The 14,588-nt window shown below is 44.5% G+C and overlaps 1 protein-coding gene across 2 annotated transcripts in view; it reads right to left on the bottom strand.

Annotated features, from left to right (window-relative positions):
* The window catches only part of BAIAP2L1 (BAR/IMD domain containing adaptor protein 2 like 1), a 111,291-nt gene that overhangs the window by 70,813 nt on the left and 25,890 nt on the right, over positions 1–14,588 (bottom strand). For both annotated transcript variants that reach the window (XM_055393174.2, XM_055393177.2), the window contains exon 2: positions 1,612–1,687. In XM_055393174.2, coding sequence (XP_055249149.1) covers positions 1,612–1,687 — 76 coding nt within the window. The remainder of the gene's footprint in view (positions 1–1,611; positions 1,688–14,588) is intronic.

Raw genomic sequence — 14,588 nt, 5'->3', positions numbered from 1 at the left:
GTCAGCAGTGCACAGCTCTGGCTTTCTGGAGGACGGGGGCACCTGCAGAAGTCACGGGGACCACTGGAGGGCAAGGGAGCAAAATCCCAGACCTGCTGCACTTCCTGCTGCTGAAATCCCCGAAAGCACAGCGAGGCAGAAGAGTAAATGAGCAGTATACTTTTCCAGCGACTACACACAATGGTGCTCCTCCTCACCCAGAGTCCACAGTCTAGCCAGCTCACGCCCTTTCCTGGGGCAGGTTCATGCTGAGCGAGAGTGAGGCCACAGGTTTATTTTCAAAATATCAACATGGAGCAACCAGTATGGCAAAAAAGATAAGAGGCTGGGTGTGGTGGCTCAAGTTTATAATCCTAGCACTTTGGGAGGCTGAGGGGAGTGGATTACCTGAGGTCAGGAGTTCGAGACCAGCCTGGCCAACATGGTGAAACCCCATCTCTACTAAAAATACAAAAATTAGCCGGGCATGGTGGTGTACACCTATAATCCCAGCTACTTGGGAGGCTGAGGCAGAAGAATCGCTTGAGCCTGGGAGGCAGAGGTTGCAGTGAGCCGAGATTGTTCCACTGCACTCCAGCCTGGGTGACAGAGCAAGACTCTGTCTGGGGGGAGAAAAAAAAAAAAAGAAAGAAAGAAGAGATAAGAAGATGTAAAACTTGATCTGAACCTGCCTTCAAATCTGTCAGAAACTACATTTCTACTTATGTTACTTGGTGACAAAAGTAGAACGGTGGGAGAGGGTGAAACTGGGGTCTGAGTGTTTTGGGGTGATACTTACTACATTTTGGGGAAGAACTGTCTTGCCCATGTTAGAATTTGGTGATTGCTAGCATTTTTAAGTTTTTAAGGTGATCACCGATGCATTTTAATCACAAAGACAGGCCAATACCAATACTCAAGTTCATTTTAAATGAAGCATATATTTTGAAATGAGAACCTAAGTCCAACCGTTTAATTTAGATGTTTTTCCATTCAGGCTAAAAAAAATTTCTTTTTTTTTTTCTTTTTTGAGACAGGCCCTTACTCTGTTGCTCAGGCTGGGGTGCAGTGGCAGGATCACAGCTCACTGCAGCCTCAACCTCCCAGGCGCAAGCGATCATCCCGCCACACACTCCTGAGTAGCTGGGACTACAAGCGCGCACCACCACGTGCAGCTAATTTCATTCAAGCTAAAAATATTGTTTCTCATGTAACTATCAAAAGTGACACATCGGGAAAAAAAGATGAAAAAAGTGATACATCTAAAGACAAGAAATTCTTTTATATACATAAAAGGAGAATAATTTCTGTGCTGTAGGACCCTAACTTATAAATGTCTTATGTACACATTTTATATTTGTTAGTTTACCAAGAATTTGGTTTTAAAAGTAGAAAGCATGGTTTTATAGTTAAAAGGCATCACTTAGAGTACCCTCACTTTCATTCAATTGACTTGTTTCAAATACGCTAATATCATTGTGTACTGTCATTGCAAAGTTCTGTAGATTAAATTCATTGTGAACAATTTTTAACCACTTAAAGGTATTTAAAAATTCAATACTAAGCATTTAAAAATAATTAAATATTTACTGAGTGGCTTTATATATAATCAATTCAGAAAAACAGACTTACCGTTTACAGCTTTCTCATAATTTTTCCCCAGGTTTATTAAATTTCGCAGCCCAGGATTGAACTGTTCCATAACATTCTGCCAAACAAACAAAACACACAAATTAATAAAATAAACAATAAACCGAGTCATCTTCAGATTTTGTCACTGTGTGGCCCAGGATAGCTATGGATGCCTAACAGCACAGTCTACAAAGTAATGAATGCTGATGTAAAAATAATGAAGCACACCTATTCCCTCACCTGATGGAACAGGGCTCACAGGTGGCAAGGTGCCCGTAACCCTGGCAGTTCTCAATTGCCCAAGAGGCTGCCTGGAATCTGCTATAAGCAGAGCAGGCAGCAGGCATTCATGTCTCTACCATACCCTGCAGGGACTGTAGGCCTGGCATCCTCTTGGGTTTGAGTGGATTGCTAATGGTTCTCATTCTAGTGTTAAGGAACGCCTGTGCAGGATCAGCTACCTGTACTTACTTACAAAGGCAATGTTTCGAATAGATTTCGATGAATTTCTATCCACTGAATAGAAATTTCCAGGAGATTTTGTTTTTACTCTAATTATAGGGGTGTGGGCGGGGAGGGACGTGGAAGGGGGCATTGGTGGCATGTTGCTGATGGCCCCAGGACACAGGCCTGCCTGGAAACTTCTGGGTGTCCCTGGCATTTTCTTTTCTTTCTTTTTTTTTTGAGACGGAGTCTCACTCTGTCACCCAGGCTGGAGTACAGTGGCACGATCTCAGCTCACTGCAACCTCCGCCTACCAGGTTCAAGCAATTCTCCTGCCCCAGCCTCCCGAGTAGCTGGGATTACAGGAGCCCACCACCACACCCGGCTAACTTTTATATTTTTAGTACAGGTGGGTTTTCACCATGTTGGCCAGGCTGGTCTCAAACTCCTGACCTCAGGTTATCCTCGTACCTTGGCCTCCCAAAATGCTGGGATTACAGGCACGAGCCACTGCGCCCTGCCTCCCTGGCATTTTCCCACTGATTGGTTTATTCACCAAAGTTGTGTGGAGTGACTACCATGGGCCAGACCCTGTGCACACAGCTAAGGATTAGAAGGCACAGTTTCCCTCTCATGGATTTCATGGTGCAGCCAGTGTCCAGGTTTCATTTTAACACGTGTTATTCCTGTATCAGCAGAAAGTCATAAAGACAAATACTAGGACAAGTATAAGACAAATAACTATTTAGGACGTGGGTCTAAATTTTAAAATACCCTAACTTTGAAGTACAGACAATAAGTCATTCCTACGGTACTCAGACTTCACGACTCACAACACGTGGCGATTGTATGTGTTTGTTCTGTCTAGGAACAATAAGCTTCACGATATTAATCACCCCAAAGAGACCATTCAAGTCTCACCGACCCCTTCCCCAAATGCATGCTCCATTTATATAGACGACCAGATGCAAAAAAGAATGAACAACTACCCAACATTCAAAGAGGCAGGTGCTTTACACACATACCCTTCAGAATAAATGAATCAGGAGGAGAGAGAGAATAGGATGACTCTTGTTTTTAATCAAACAGTGATAACAATGAAAAACAACCCATGCCTCGACTTTTCCATAGCCCTGGTCTTACGCCCGAGAGCACTTTCAACTACGCTCCTATTTTTGTATTTATTGCTGCAGTTTTGAATATTCTTTTTTTTTTTTTAATATTCTTGATTTCTTGATTTTGGGGAGTAACTGCAGCTTCCTACGACAGCAGATGAGGCCTCAGGTCTCTATACCTCTCACTCTTCCTTTCCAATGGACTTTCTATGCAATTAGATGGCAATTTGCTGATGAAACTATAGTCAGTGTTCATTATGACTTTGTACTAAGGCTGATGGTTTCCTTTCTCAGTAAAGCCTGGCTGTTTTTCCTGGGATGGACAATTGTTTCTTTCCGCCTCGCCACCTTTGCTTAGTTTTCTGTTTATCTACCTTAAACTTGTCCCCATGCTGTATTAGACTTGGCTGAGGCCTATCAGTGTTATTTTTCAAATGTACAAAACTCTCAGCTAATCTCCTGTTCCGTTTTTCCCTTGACTTCCTCTAAGGACTCTCCACCATCTTGCTCAGTGTGGCTTGACTGTCACGGTTGCCCTAGCATGGCCCTCCTGGTGGCCTGTGGCAGCACTCTTGTCAGCCAGGTAGGTCCACGTCTTCCTATTTCTCCAAAATGGAGATCACACTCCAAAAATGATCTAAGAACTAATGCCTGAGAGGTAAATCTGAGTCCCCGTGTGTCTGAAATTATCTTTACCTTGACGTTTGTTTGCTATTTTGCTGAGTAGAGCAGAGTAGATTGAAACTATTTTCCTCAGAATTTTTAAGACATCACTTGGTCAGGCGTGATGGCTCATGCTTGTAATCCCAGAACTTTGGGAGGCTGAAGTGGGAGGATCACCACTTGAGCCCAGGAGTTTGCGACCAACCTGGACAACATATCGAGACTCCCATCGCTACAAAAAATAAAAACAATTAGCCAAGGGTGGTGGCTTGTGCCTGTGGTCCCAGCTACTTGGGAGTCTGAGGTGAGAGGATCACTTGAGCCCAGGAGTTTGAGGCTGCAGTTAGTTGTGACTGCACCACTTCACTCCAATTTGGGTGACAGAGTGAGGATATGTCTCAAAAAAAAAAAAAAAAAAAAAAAAAAGAGCTATTACTCCACTGTCTTTAGCATCTGGGTCTGCTGAAGTCAGCTGCCATTTCTTCCTATGTGACTTTTTTTTAAAGCTTATTTCTGGAAGCCTTCTCTTTATTCCTGTGTTCTGAAATTGCACCATGGTCTGTCCCGCGTTTTTTTTGTTTGTTTTTCATTTATTTTACCGGACACTCAGTGGGACCCCTAGCCATGTGGAAAATTATGTCCTTCAGGTCCAAATATCGTTCCTGTTTTATTTCTTGTCTCTTCATTCTTTCTGGAACTCTGAAGATTTTATATACCCTGGCTTTATTCTCTTTTTTGATTTTCCACTTTCAGTAGTTTTGTTCTATAACGCTAACAGATATCCTCAACTTTATGTTCCAATTCTATTATTTGAATTTGATATATCTTAATTTCTAAGAGCATGTTCATGTTTCTTGATTGCTCTTTTTGTTTTGGTTTGGTTTTTGAGATGGAGTTTCACTCCGTTGCCCAGGCTGGAGTGCAGTGGTGTGATCCTGGCTCACTACAACCTCGGCCTCCCAGGCTCAAGTGATCCTCGTGCCCCAACCTCCCAAGTAGCTGGTGGGGGGGGGGGGGGGAATCACAGGCATGCGCCACCACGCCTGGCTAATTTTTTGTATTTTTGGTAGAGACGGGGTTTCGCCATGTTGCCCAGGCTGGTCTAAAACTCCTGAGCTCAACTAATCCGCCCGCCCTGGCCTCCCAAAGTGCTGGGATTACAGGTGTGAGCCACCACGCCCAGCCTTTTGATTGCTTCTTTTTAAAAGTACTCTCCTGTTCTTGTTTTATAGATGCAGTATCTTCTCCTGTCTGAATTTTTTGGTGTGTTTTATTCTAGTTCCTGTATCATCTCCTGATTACCTTTCACTGTTTGATATCCCTGTCTTTCATGTTAGAGACTCTCCTCAAACGTGTGGTGATCCCTGATGGTCAGTTTGTATTGAGGCGTGCAGCCCGTCACTGCCGGCTGGAAGCTGTGGGTGTGTGCACAGGGTAGTGGCTGACTTGCTGGCTTCATTCCAAGCCAATGGCCACTCTACAGCCATCAGGGGCCACTGGGCTTCTGCTGAGAAGTTTCTAATTTCCTCTCATTGGGTGGGGGACAATCATCGGATGGTCAGCTTTCGCAGTCAGGAAGGGGGCCGGGACTGGACAGTTTGGAGCTGATTTTCAGGAACTCCTCTGTTTTCAGCTCAGAGTTCTGCCTCCTCCACCCTTGGCTGCTGTTTCCAAGTCTAGAGCACCTCAGATTATCCTGAGGTTAAATCTCTGCTCTGCCAGAGGGAGCTGCTGGTGGTGGTGGCTGGGGTAGGGAAGGGAAGCCAGGAGCTCCGCCACCCTGTGCACCAGACTCCGATTCCTGCCCCAACCTTCTGCGGCCTGGTCCTCAGCCTCTGGGGCCCCCGGGGTGAATGGCTCAGTTTCCATCAGACTCCTTTCCCCAGGTTCTTCAGGCTCTCTGAGGTCACTGAGCACTCTCTGTCCATTTCCTATCACCCCAGATTTCTTTAGGTCTCTTGTCAATGGATGTTTTCCAGGTCTTTTTGCACTGTGGATTTATTGGGTATTGTTTTTAATTCCTTTGCCATCATTTTAATGGGTTCTCAAAAGGAAGAAAATAAAATACACAAGGTGCCTCTCCCATGCCTGCCTGGAAGCCCGCTCACCTGGTATCACTAGATGCAGTCAGGTGCTTGGCACCTATGTGCAACCAGTGGCCAGGAAGCCCCAGAGCCAGCCAACTCCCCCACGATCCTCTCTACAAGATGGCGAAGCCTCATTACGTAGCCACAGCTGCTCTTTTTCTTTGCTTTGCTTTGCTTTTGTTCTTTTCTTCCCTCCATCCCTTCTTCCCTCCTTTCTTCCTCCTTCTCTTTCTGAGACAGGGTTTTGATCTGTCGCGCAGGCTGGAGTGCAGTGGCATGATCCCCACACACTGTAGCCCCAAACTCTTGGGCTCAAGTGATCCTCCTGCTTCAGCTTCCCGAGTAGCTGGGAGGTGTGTGCCACCATGCCCAGGTAATTAAATTTTTTTTTTTTTTTTAGAGACAGGGTCTTGCTATGTTGTCCAGGCTGGTCTGTCCACAGCTGTTATTTCTGTCATCTCTTCTCAATTCTTTTGTTTTGAGGCTTCTTTGAAATAGTTTAAGACTCATAAGAGTTGTAAAAATAATACACAGAGTTCCCAGGTATGCTTCCTGCAATGGTATCTTCTATAACCATAGTATATTATCAAACCCAGGAAACTGTCACTGCTACAGTTCTATTAACTCAACTACAGACCTTATTTGGATTTTCCCACTTTTTGTATCACTCATTTTTGGGGGAAGGTTTCATCATTTCTTTTTTGTTTGAGACAGAGTCTTGCTCTGTTGCCCAGGTTGGAGTGCAGTGGTACGATCTCAGCTCACTGCAACCTCTGCCTCCCGGGTTCAAGCAATTCTCCTGCCTCAGCCTCTTGAGTAGATGGGATTATAGGCGCGCACCACCACACCTGGCTTTTTTTTTTTTTTTTTTTTTTTTTTTTGAGACAGAGTCTCGCTCTGTCGCCCAGGCTGGAGTGCAGTGACGCAATCTCGGCTCACTGCAAGCTCTGCCTCTGGGGTTCACATCATTCTCCTGCCTCAGCCTCCCGAGTAGCTGGGACTACAGGCACCCGCCACCACGCCCGGCTAATTTTTTGTATTTTTAGTAGAGACGGGGTTTCACTGTTAGCCAGGATGGTCTCGATTTCCTGACCTTGTGATCCACCGCGGCCAGCCCAATTTTTGCATTTTTAATAGAGCTGGGGTTTCGCCATGTTGGTCAGGCTGGTCTTGAACTCCCGACCTCAGATGATCCACCTGCCTCGGCCTCCCAAAGTGCTGGGATTACAGGTGTGAGCCACCACGCTTGGCTGGGTTTCATCATTTCTATGAAATTTTATCATACATGTAGGTTGCTACGACCATCACCGCAAGCAAAATACGGAACTGTTCCACTAACACACACGCCTCTTTTGTGCCACCACTTAATAATCACGCCCTCCTCCTCACCAATCCTCACCTCTGTCAATTCCTGAGCTCAATCTATGAGTCTGTCATTGTGAGAATGTTAGATAAAAGGAATCATGGCCGGGTGCAGTGGCTCATGCCTGTAATCCCAGCATTTTGGAAGGCCAAGTTGGGCAGATCACCTGAGGTCAGGAGTTCAAGACCAGCCTGGCCAACATGGTGAAACCCCGTCTCTACTAAAAAATACAAAAATTAGCAGGCATGGTGGCGTTTGCCTGTAATCCCAGCTGCTCAGGAGGCTGAGGCCGGAGAATTGCTTGAATCTGGGAGGCAGAGGTTGCAGTGACCTGAGACCGTGCCATTGTACTCCAGCCTGGGTGACAGAGTGAGACTCCATCTCAAAAACAAAACAAAACAAAAAAAAAAGAATCATGGGAGGCCGAGGCGGGTGGATCACAAGGTCAGAAGATTGACACCATTCTGGCCAACATGGTGAAACCCCGCCTCTACTAAAAATACATGAATTAGCTGGGTGTGGTGGTGCGTGCTTGTAATCCCAGCTACTTGGGGGGCTGAGGCAGGAGAATTGTTTGAACCTAGGAGGCGGAGGTTGCATTGAGTCGAGATCGCACCACTGCACTCTAGCCTGGTGACAGAGCGAGACTCTGTCTCAAAAAAATAACAAAAAAGGAATCGTATCGTATGTGGCATTTTAAGATTTGCCCTTTTCACCCAGCACAATGCCTTAAGATGTATCCAAGTTGTTGGATGTAGTTTATCACTTTTTATTTTTTTTTGGCTAGTAGCATTCCATGGTATGAATATATTGCAGTTTGTTTATCCACATACTTGTTGAAGACCTGGCTTGTTTCCAGGTTTTGACAATTCCAAGCAAAGCTGCTATGAGGGATCGCATACAGGTTTTTATGTGAGCTTACGTTTTCGTATCTCTAGGATAACCTGGGGGTTCAATGGCTGCGTCACATGGTAGGCACGTGTTTAACTTTTTAAGAAACTGCCAAACTTTTTTTTTTTTTTTTTTTTCCAGAACAGCTGCACCATTTTACTTTCCCATTAGCACTCGGAGATTTCACTCATTTTCAAAATCTGACAATTTCATTAGCACACAGCTACTTTCTAATTAAAAGACAAAACTATTTTAAAGTTACTGAAAATTCTTACAGGCCATGCGTGGTGACTCATGCCTGTAATCCCAAGCACTTTGGGAGGCCGAGGGAGGTGGGTTGTTTGAGCCCAGGAATTCGAGACTAGCCTGGGCAACATGGTGAAACCCCATCTCTACCAAAAATACAAAAATTTGCTGGGCACGGCGGTGGGTGCCTGTAGTCCCAGCTACTCAGGAGGCTGAGGTAGGTGAATCGCTTGAACTCAAGAGACGGAGGTAGCAGTGAGATCGTGCCGCTGCACCCCAGCCTGGGCGATAAAGCGAGACCCTGTCTTGAAAAAATAAAATAAAATTCGTATGACATTCTTATGAGGCTGGGTGTAGGTAAAAATATAAGAAAACTGACAGAGAGCCGACCCTGCCCAATAACATATGAGCACCACAGAAAGCAGCCCAGATCTGTTCTTTCCTGCGGATATTCCTTCTCCAAATACAATAGGAGGAAGGTCTCATTTGATTTCCTAATTCTTTTTTTTTTTTTTTTTTTTTTTTGAGCTAGAGCTTTGCTCTGTCACCCAGGCTGGAGTGCAATGGTGCCATCTCGGCTCACTGCAACCTCCACCTCCTGGGTTCACGCAACTCTTGTGCCTCCGCCTCCCAAGTAACTGGGATTACAGGTGCCTGCTACCACACCCAGCTAATTTTTGTTTTTTTAGTAGAGATGGTGTTTCACCGTGTTGCCCAGGCTGGTTTTGAACTCCTGACCGCAAGTGATTCACCCGCCTCGGCCTCCCAAAGTGTTCGGATTACAGGCATGAGCCATCACACCCAACCAATTTCCTGATATAATTCTTAAAATGTTCACATGTAACCCTAACATCTTAAAATACCAAGAACAAATGAATGAGAACTTCCACAGTTAACACCATACACAAATCCCTATCCAAATGATTCTACCAGAGGGGGGAAAAAAAAGTTCAACTAAGACTTGAGACTAGGCTGGGCGCAGTGGCTCACAAGGTCAAGAGATCGAGACCATCCTGGCTAATGTGGCGAAACTCCATCTCTACTAAAAACACAAAAATTAGCCAGGCATGGTGGTGGGCGCTTGTAGTCCTAGCTATTCAGGAGGCTGAGACAAGAGAATTCCTTGAACCCGGGACGTGGGGTTGCAGTGAGCTGAGACTGCGCCACTGCACTCCAGCCTGGCAACAGAGTAAGGCTCCGTCTCAAAAAAAAAAAAAAAAAAAAAAAAAAAAAATTTGCAACTACAGTTTGTAGTCAATACTGAGTTTTTAAGCTTGAAAAGTTCAACATATATACTTCTTTATTACTGTACTTAGGTTCAGCTACAGAAATATTTCCTCCCAGAAATTTTGGCTTTTTTTTTGAGACAGAGTCTCGCACTGTTGCCCAGGGAGTGCAGTGGCGCGATCTCGGCTCACTGCAAGCTCCGCCTCCTGGGTTCACGCCATTCTCCTGCCTCAGCCCCCTGAATAGCTGGGACTACAGGCGCCCGCCACCATGCCCAGCTAATTTTTTGTATTTTTAGTAGACACGGGGTTTCACCATGTTAGCCAGGATGGTCTCGATCTCCTGACCTCATGATCCGCCCGCCTCGGCCTCCCAAAGTGCTGGGATTACAGGTGCGAGCCACCGCGCCTGGCCAATTTTGGTTTTTCTAACAGTGGAAAATCCATTCCTATATTGGCTCTTCACCTAGTTATTTTAGCTGAAGTACATGTTATTTTTAAACCCAGGGACAAAAAAGCAATGCTGCCTTTGTATTCCAAAATCTATAAAGTTTTATAGTAGTTGTGGACACACTTGTGAATAGAAAGGGTCCCACATTTTGGGGGAGAGCTGTAGTTGAGGCAAAGGTCAGTGCTACTGCAAGGCTTGTGAAGACCTGAATTGTTAAACAGCCTACAATGTTAAGAGTCATCAGGAGTAATGAACAAATCCATTTTAATTTAAGTTTGGCACTAAGAATTAAAGGGCTTAGGATACCAAGTGAATCTTAACAAAGTGAACAGAAAAATTATAAATGGGCCAAGCGGCACTGTTACTAAGAAAAAAAAATAGCAATAGCTTAGTCTATATCTCTATCGATTACTGCCTGGCAAGGAGGATACTCTGCCAAACTGATTTTAACCAGAATGAGTTTCATTTCCATCCAGGGAAGGGCATGCATAGTTATGGTTGCACAATACATTCTAGGCTAATGGTAATATCACTCTTCTACTTGTGCTGAGTCGCATAAAAAGAAGCTTGGTTCTACCGCAAAACCTTAGCGGTACTGGAAAATTAGTGATTAGCTATTCTAAATAAAATGTTGGAGAACAGTTCCGCTGGAACCAGCACACACTATTCACCAGATTTCTAGCTGCCCTGTTTACCTCGGCATTTCTACTGCCTCTGTAAAGTTACAGATCATAATTATGAATTATGAATAATTATGAGAAATGAATGATGCAATCTTATGATGGTTTTAACTTCCTTAGCATATGGACTTTTTATAACTCATTTTCAAAGAATTACCAATATGGAACTATACATAAATTAACTGTGTACATTTATAATAAAGTATACATTAATTCAATTATGACTAGCCAGATAAGCTGAGCGGACTTTAAACTTCTAAAAATTAGTTTCTCTTTTAGTTTCTTTCTTTTTTTTTTTTTTTTTTTTTGAGACGGAGTCTCGCTCTGTCACCCAGGCTGTAGTGCAGTGGCGCAATCTCGGCTCACTGCAAGCTCCGCCTCCCAGGTTCACGCCGTTTTCCTGCCTCAGCCTCCCGAGTAGCTGGGACTACAGGTGCCCGCCACTGCACCTGGCTAGTTTTTTGTATTTTTAGAGAGACGGGGTTTCACCATGTTAGCCAGGATGGTCTCGATCTCCTGATCTCGTGATCCACCTGCCTCTGCCTCCCAAAGTGTTGGGATTACAGGCGTGAGCCATCGCGCCCGGCCCTCTTTTAGTTTCTTTTAGTAGTTCTGTATAGGCCAGGTGTGTTGGCTCACGTCTGTAAGCCCAGCACTTTGGGAGGCGAGGCGGTCGGATCACCTGAGGCCAGGAGTTCGAGACCAACCTGGGCAACATAGTGAAACCCCCTCCCTACTAAAAATACAAAAATTAGCTGGGCGTGGGGACGGGCGCCTGTAGTCCCAGTTACTCAGCAGGCTGAGGCAGGAGAATTGCTTGAATCCGGGAGGTGGAGGTTGCAGTGAGCTGAGATGGTGTCACTGCTCTGCAGCCTGGGTGACAGAACGAAACTCAGTCTCAAAAAAAAAAACAAAAAAAAATTCTCTATATGAACAAGGACAAATTATTTGATATTTTAGTGCTTTGTTTTTCTCAGCTAAAAGTGTAACATTTATGATAAATAAGCATTAAAAGTGATTTAAGAATCTCTAAGTAAATATGCAGTTCTGTGGCTTGAAACGTATGTATCCTTGAAATTTTATATATTATTTTATTCTATACGATCTCATACAAATTAACCGAGTGACATCACAAATGTTCAAACCAATCAAGGTACATTCTAATGTCATGTAGCAAAAATAGCTGTAACAAGGGTTAACTGAGGATATGTCAAGATCGATTTTTTTTTTTTTTTTTTTTTTCCTGAGACACAGTCTCGCTCTGTCTCCCAGGCTGGAATGTAGTGGCCAGTGGCCTGATCTCGGCTCACCGCAACCTCTGCCTCCTGAGTTCAAGCGATTTTCGTGCCTAAGGAGTAGGTGGGATTACAGGCACCCACCACCACACCCAGCTAATTTTTGTATTCTTAATAGAGATGAGGTTTCGCCATGTTGGCCAGGCTGGTCTCGAGCTCCTGACCTCAGGTGATCTGGCCGCCTTGGCTTCCCAAAGTGCTGGGACTACAGGCGTGAGCCACCACGCCCGGTCAAGATCAATTTTATTTGTAGGAAATCTTGCTTCCTTCTTCCTTAAGTGTTGCTGGAAGCTGCTGTTCCTGGACTAACATCACCAATACTTGATCACCTGCTCTTCCTTTAGGGAAAGTATTAGTAAGCAAATCTGGCAAGGAGACAGCTGCCTGTGGGCTAACAGATGGTCACAAGAGTCATGCTGTTCATACCTATCATGAATTTGGAGTACAAGCCAAGTACAGAAAAATTAGACAACTGAGATGTTTCTCTTTGAGGTATTGAGTTAGATCAGAAATACTCATTGAAATATATAAACCCACAAAAATGCTTTTTGTTGGTCAAATATGAGTAATGTTTTGGTTACCTATTGGTCTATGTTAGCTATTATATTAGCTATCTTGCATTATGTATTAGTTTGCATTATCTGTAACTTATAAGATGCCATCTCAATAGCAATGGGCCTGGAAGGTGTGGGGAACTTGGCAGAAAGAAAATTTGGCCTTGAATTCTTGGGCAAATCACATCAACACCTCTGTGAGCCTCTAGAAAGCCTGAGTCTCTTCCTGTCTACAATGGGAATCATGATACTTTCTAGCTCATGAGGGGCATGAGGATTCAGTGAGGCAGCTTAACATTATGGAGTGCTTATCATGTACTCTGCAAGCACTCGATACTCAGTACACACTGAACCAACTGTAGTAATTAATATTCTAAGAGAAAAGCTCTAAAATATGAGTCAAGTCTCCAAACAGAGGAACACTCCTATTTACACAGGTATCTCCAGGAACCTCCACTTCCTGTTAACTGGCATCAGCTCTTCCACCCTGGTGTCATCGTCAGGATGAGGGAGATCATGAACACAGCACCTCTGGAGAAGGGTACGGGACAAAGGACATTGAAGGTGTCATGATCTTCTGCTTTATTCAGTTGAGAACATTTATTTATTTTGAGATAGGGTCTTGCTGTATTGCCCAGGCTGGAGTATAGAGGCAAGAACATGGTTTACTGCAGCCTTGACCTCCTGAGATCAAGCATTCCTCCCACCTCAGTCTCCGAGTAGGTGGGACTACAGACGCAAACCATATCCGACTAATTTTTGGATTTTTTGTAGAGATGGGGTCTTGCTACGTTGCCCAGCCTGGTCTTGAACTCCTGGACTCAAGCAATCCTCCTACCTCAGCCTCCCAAAGTGCTGGGATTACAAGTGTTGAGCCACCATATCTGGCCCTAGAACATTTATGTCATTAATTTTTTCCATTTGAGGCACATTTTAACATTTACAGAGGGCTACTATGAATCCGGCTCTATGTCTAACATTTTACATGGATTGTCTCAACTGATCCTAACATCGTGGCTGTTATTAACCCCACTTGATAGACAAGATACCAAAGCTTTGAAATGTTGCATTTTAAAACCCTGCTGAAGGTCCTACCAGCAGCGAGAGGTGGGGTGGAGTCAGCTCCAGGCAGTTTCCCTACTGGCCTTTGCCTTAGGCCTCAATAGTTCCTTCAAATGAATGGTGAAAAAAAGTGAGATGAAAATGCATTTTATGAGATCAGAGCACTGACATATTTTAGTATGAGTGATTGTAGGTGTCTCTATAGTACTTTTTTTTTTCTTTTTAGAAGCTTTCTTATAATCTTACTCCTGATTTTTGGTGAATATAATTAATCTAATAGCATAATGTCGAGCAATTCTGCCTGGGCAAACAAATACGTCTGACCCTCCCTCTCCTTTTCTTTCCCATAAAAAAAAAAAGATAAAATGGAAGAAAGAAAAAGGGGAATCTGGCCAGGCATCGTGGCTAATGCCTGTAATTCCAGCACTTTGGGAGGCCAAGGTGGGAGGATCGCTTAAGGTCAGGGGTTCAAGACCAGCCTGAGCAACATAGCAAAACCCTGTCTCTACCAAAAATTCAAAAAATTAGCCGGGTGTAGCAGTGTGTACCTGTGGTCCTGGCTACCTGGGAGGCTGAGGCAGGAGAAGTGCCTGACCCCAGGAGGCGGAGGTTTCAATGAGCCGAGATTGTGCCATTGCACTCCAGCTTGGGTGACACAGTGAGACCCTGTCTCAAAAAAAAACAAAAAACAAAAACAAAAAGGCCAGGCGTGGTGGCTCACCCCATAATCCCAGCACTTTGGGAGGCCGAGGCAGGTGGATCACGAGGTCAGGAGTCCAAGACCAGCCTGGCCAACATAGTGAAACCCCATCTCTACTAAAAATAACAAAACTTAGTCGGGCGTGGTGGTGAGGGCCTGTAATCCCAGCTACTCGGGAGGCTGAGGCAGGAAAATCACTT

This window comes from Gorilla gorilla, chromosome 6 (genome assembly GCF_029281585.2).
Source record: "Gorilla gorilla gorilla isolate KB3781 chromosome 6, NHGRI_mGorGor1-v2.1_pri, whole genome shotgun sequence".
Lineage (NCBI taxonomy): Eukaryota > Metazoa > Chordata > Mammalia > Primates > Hominidae > Gorilla > Gorilla gorilla.
Note: the sequence above shows the minus strand (reverse complement) of the source record. Positions and strands in the feature narration are given on the sequence as shown.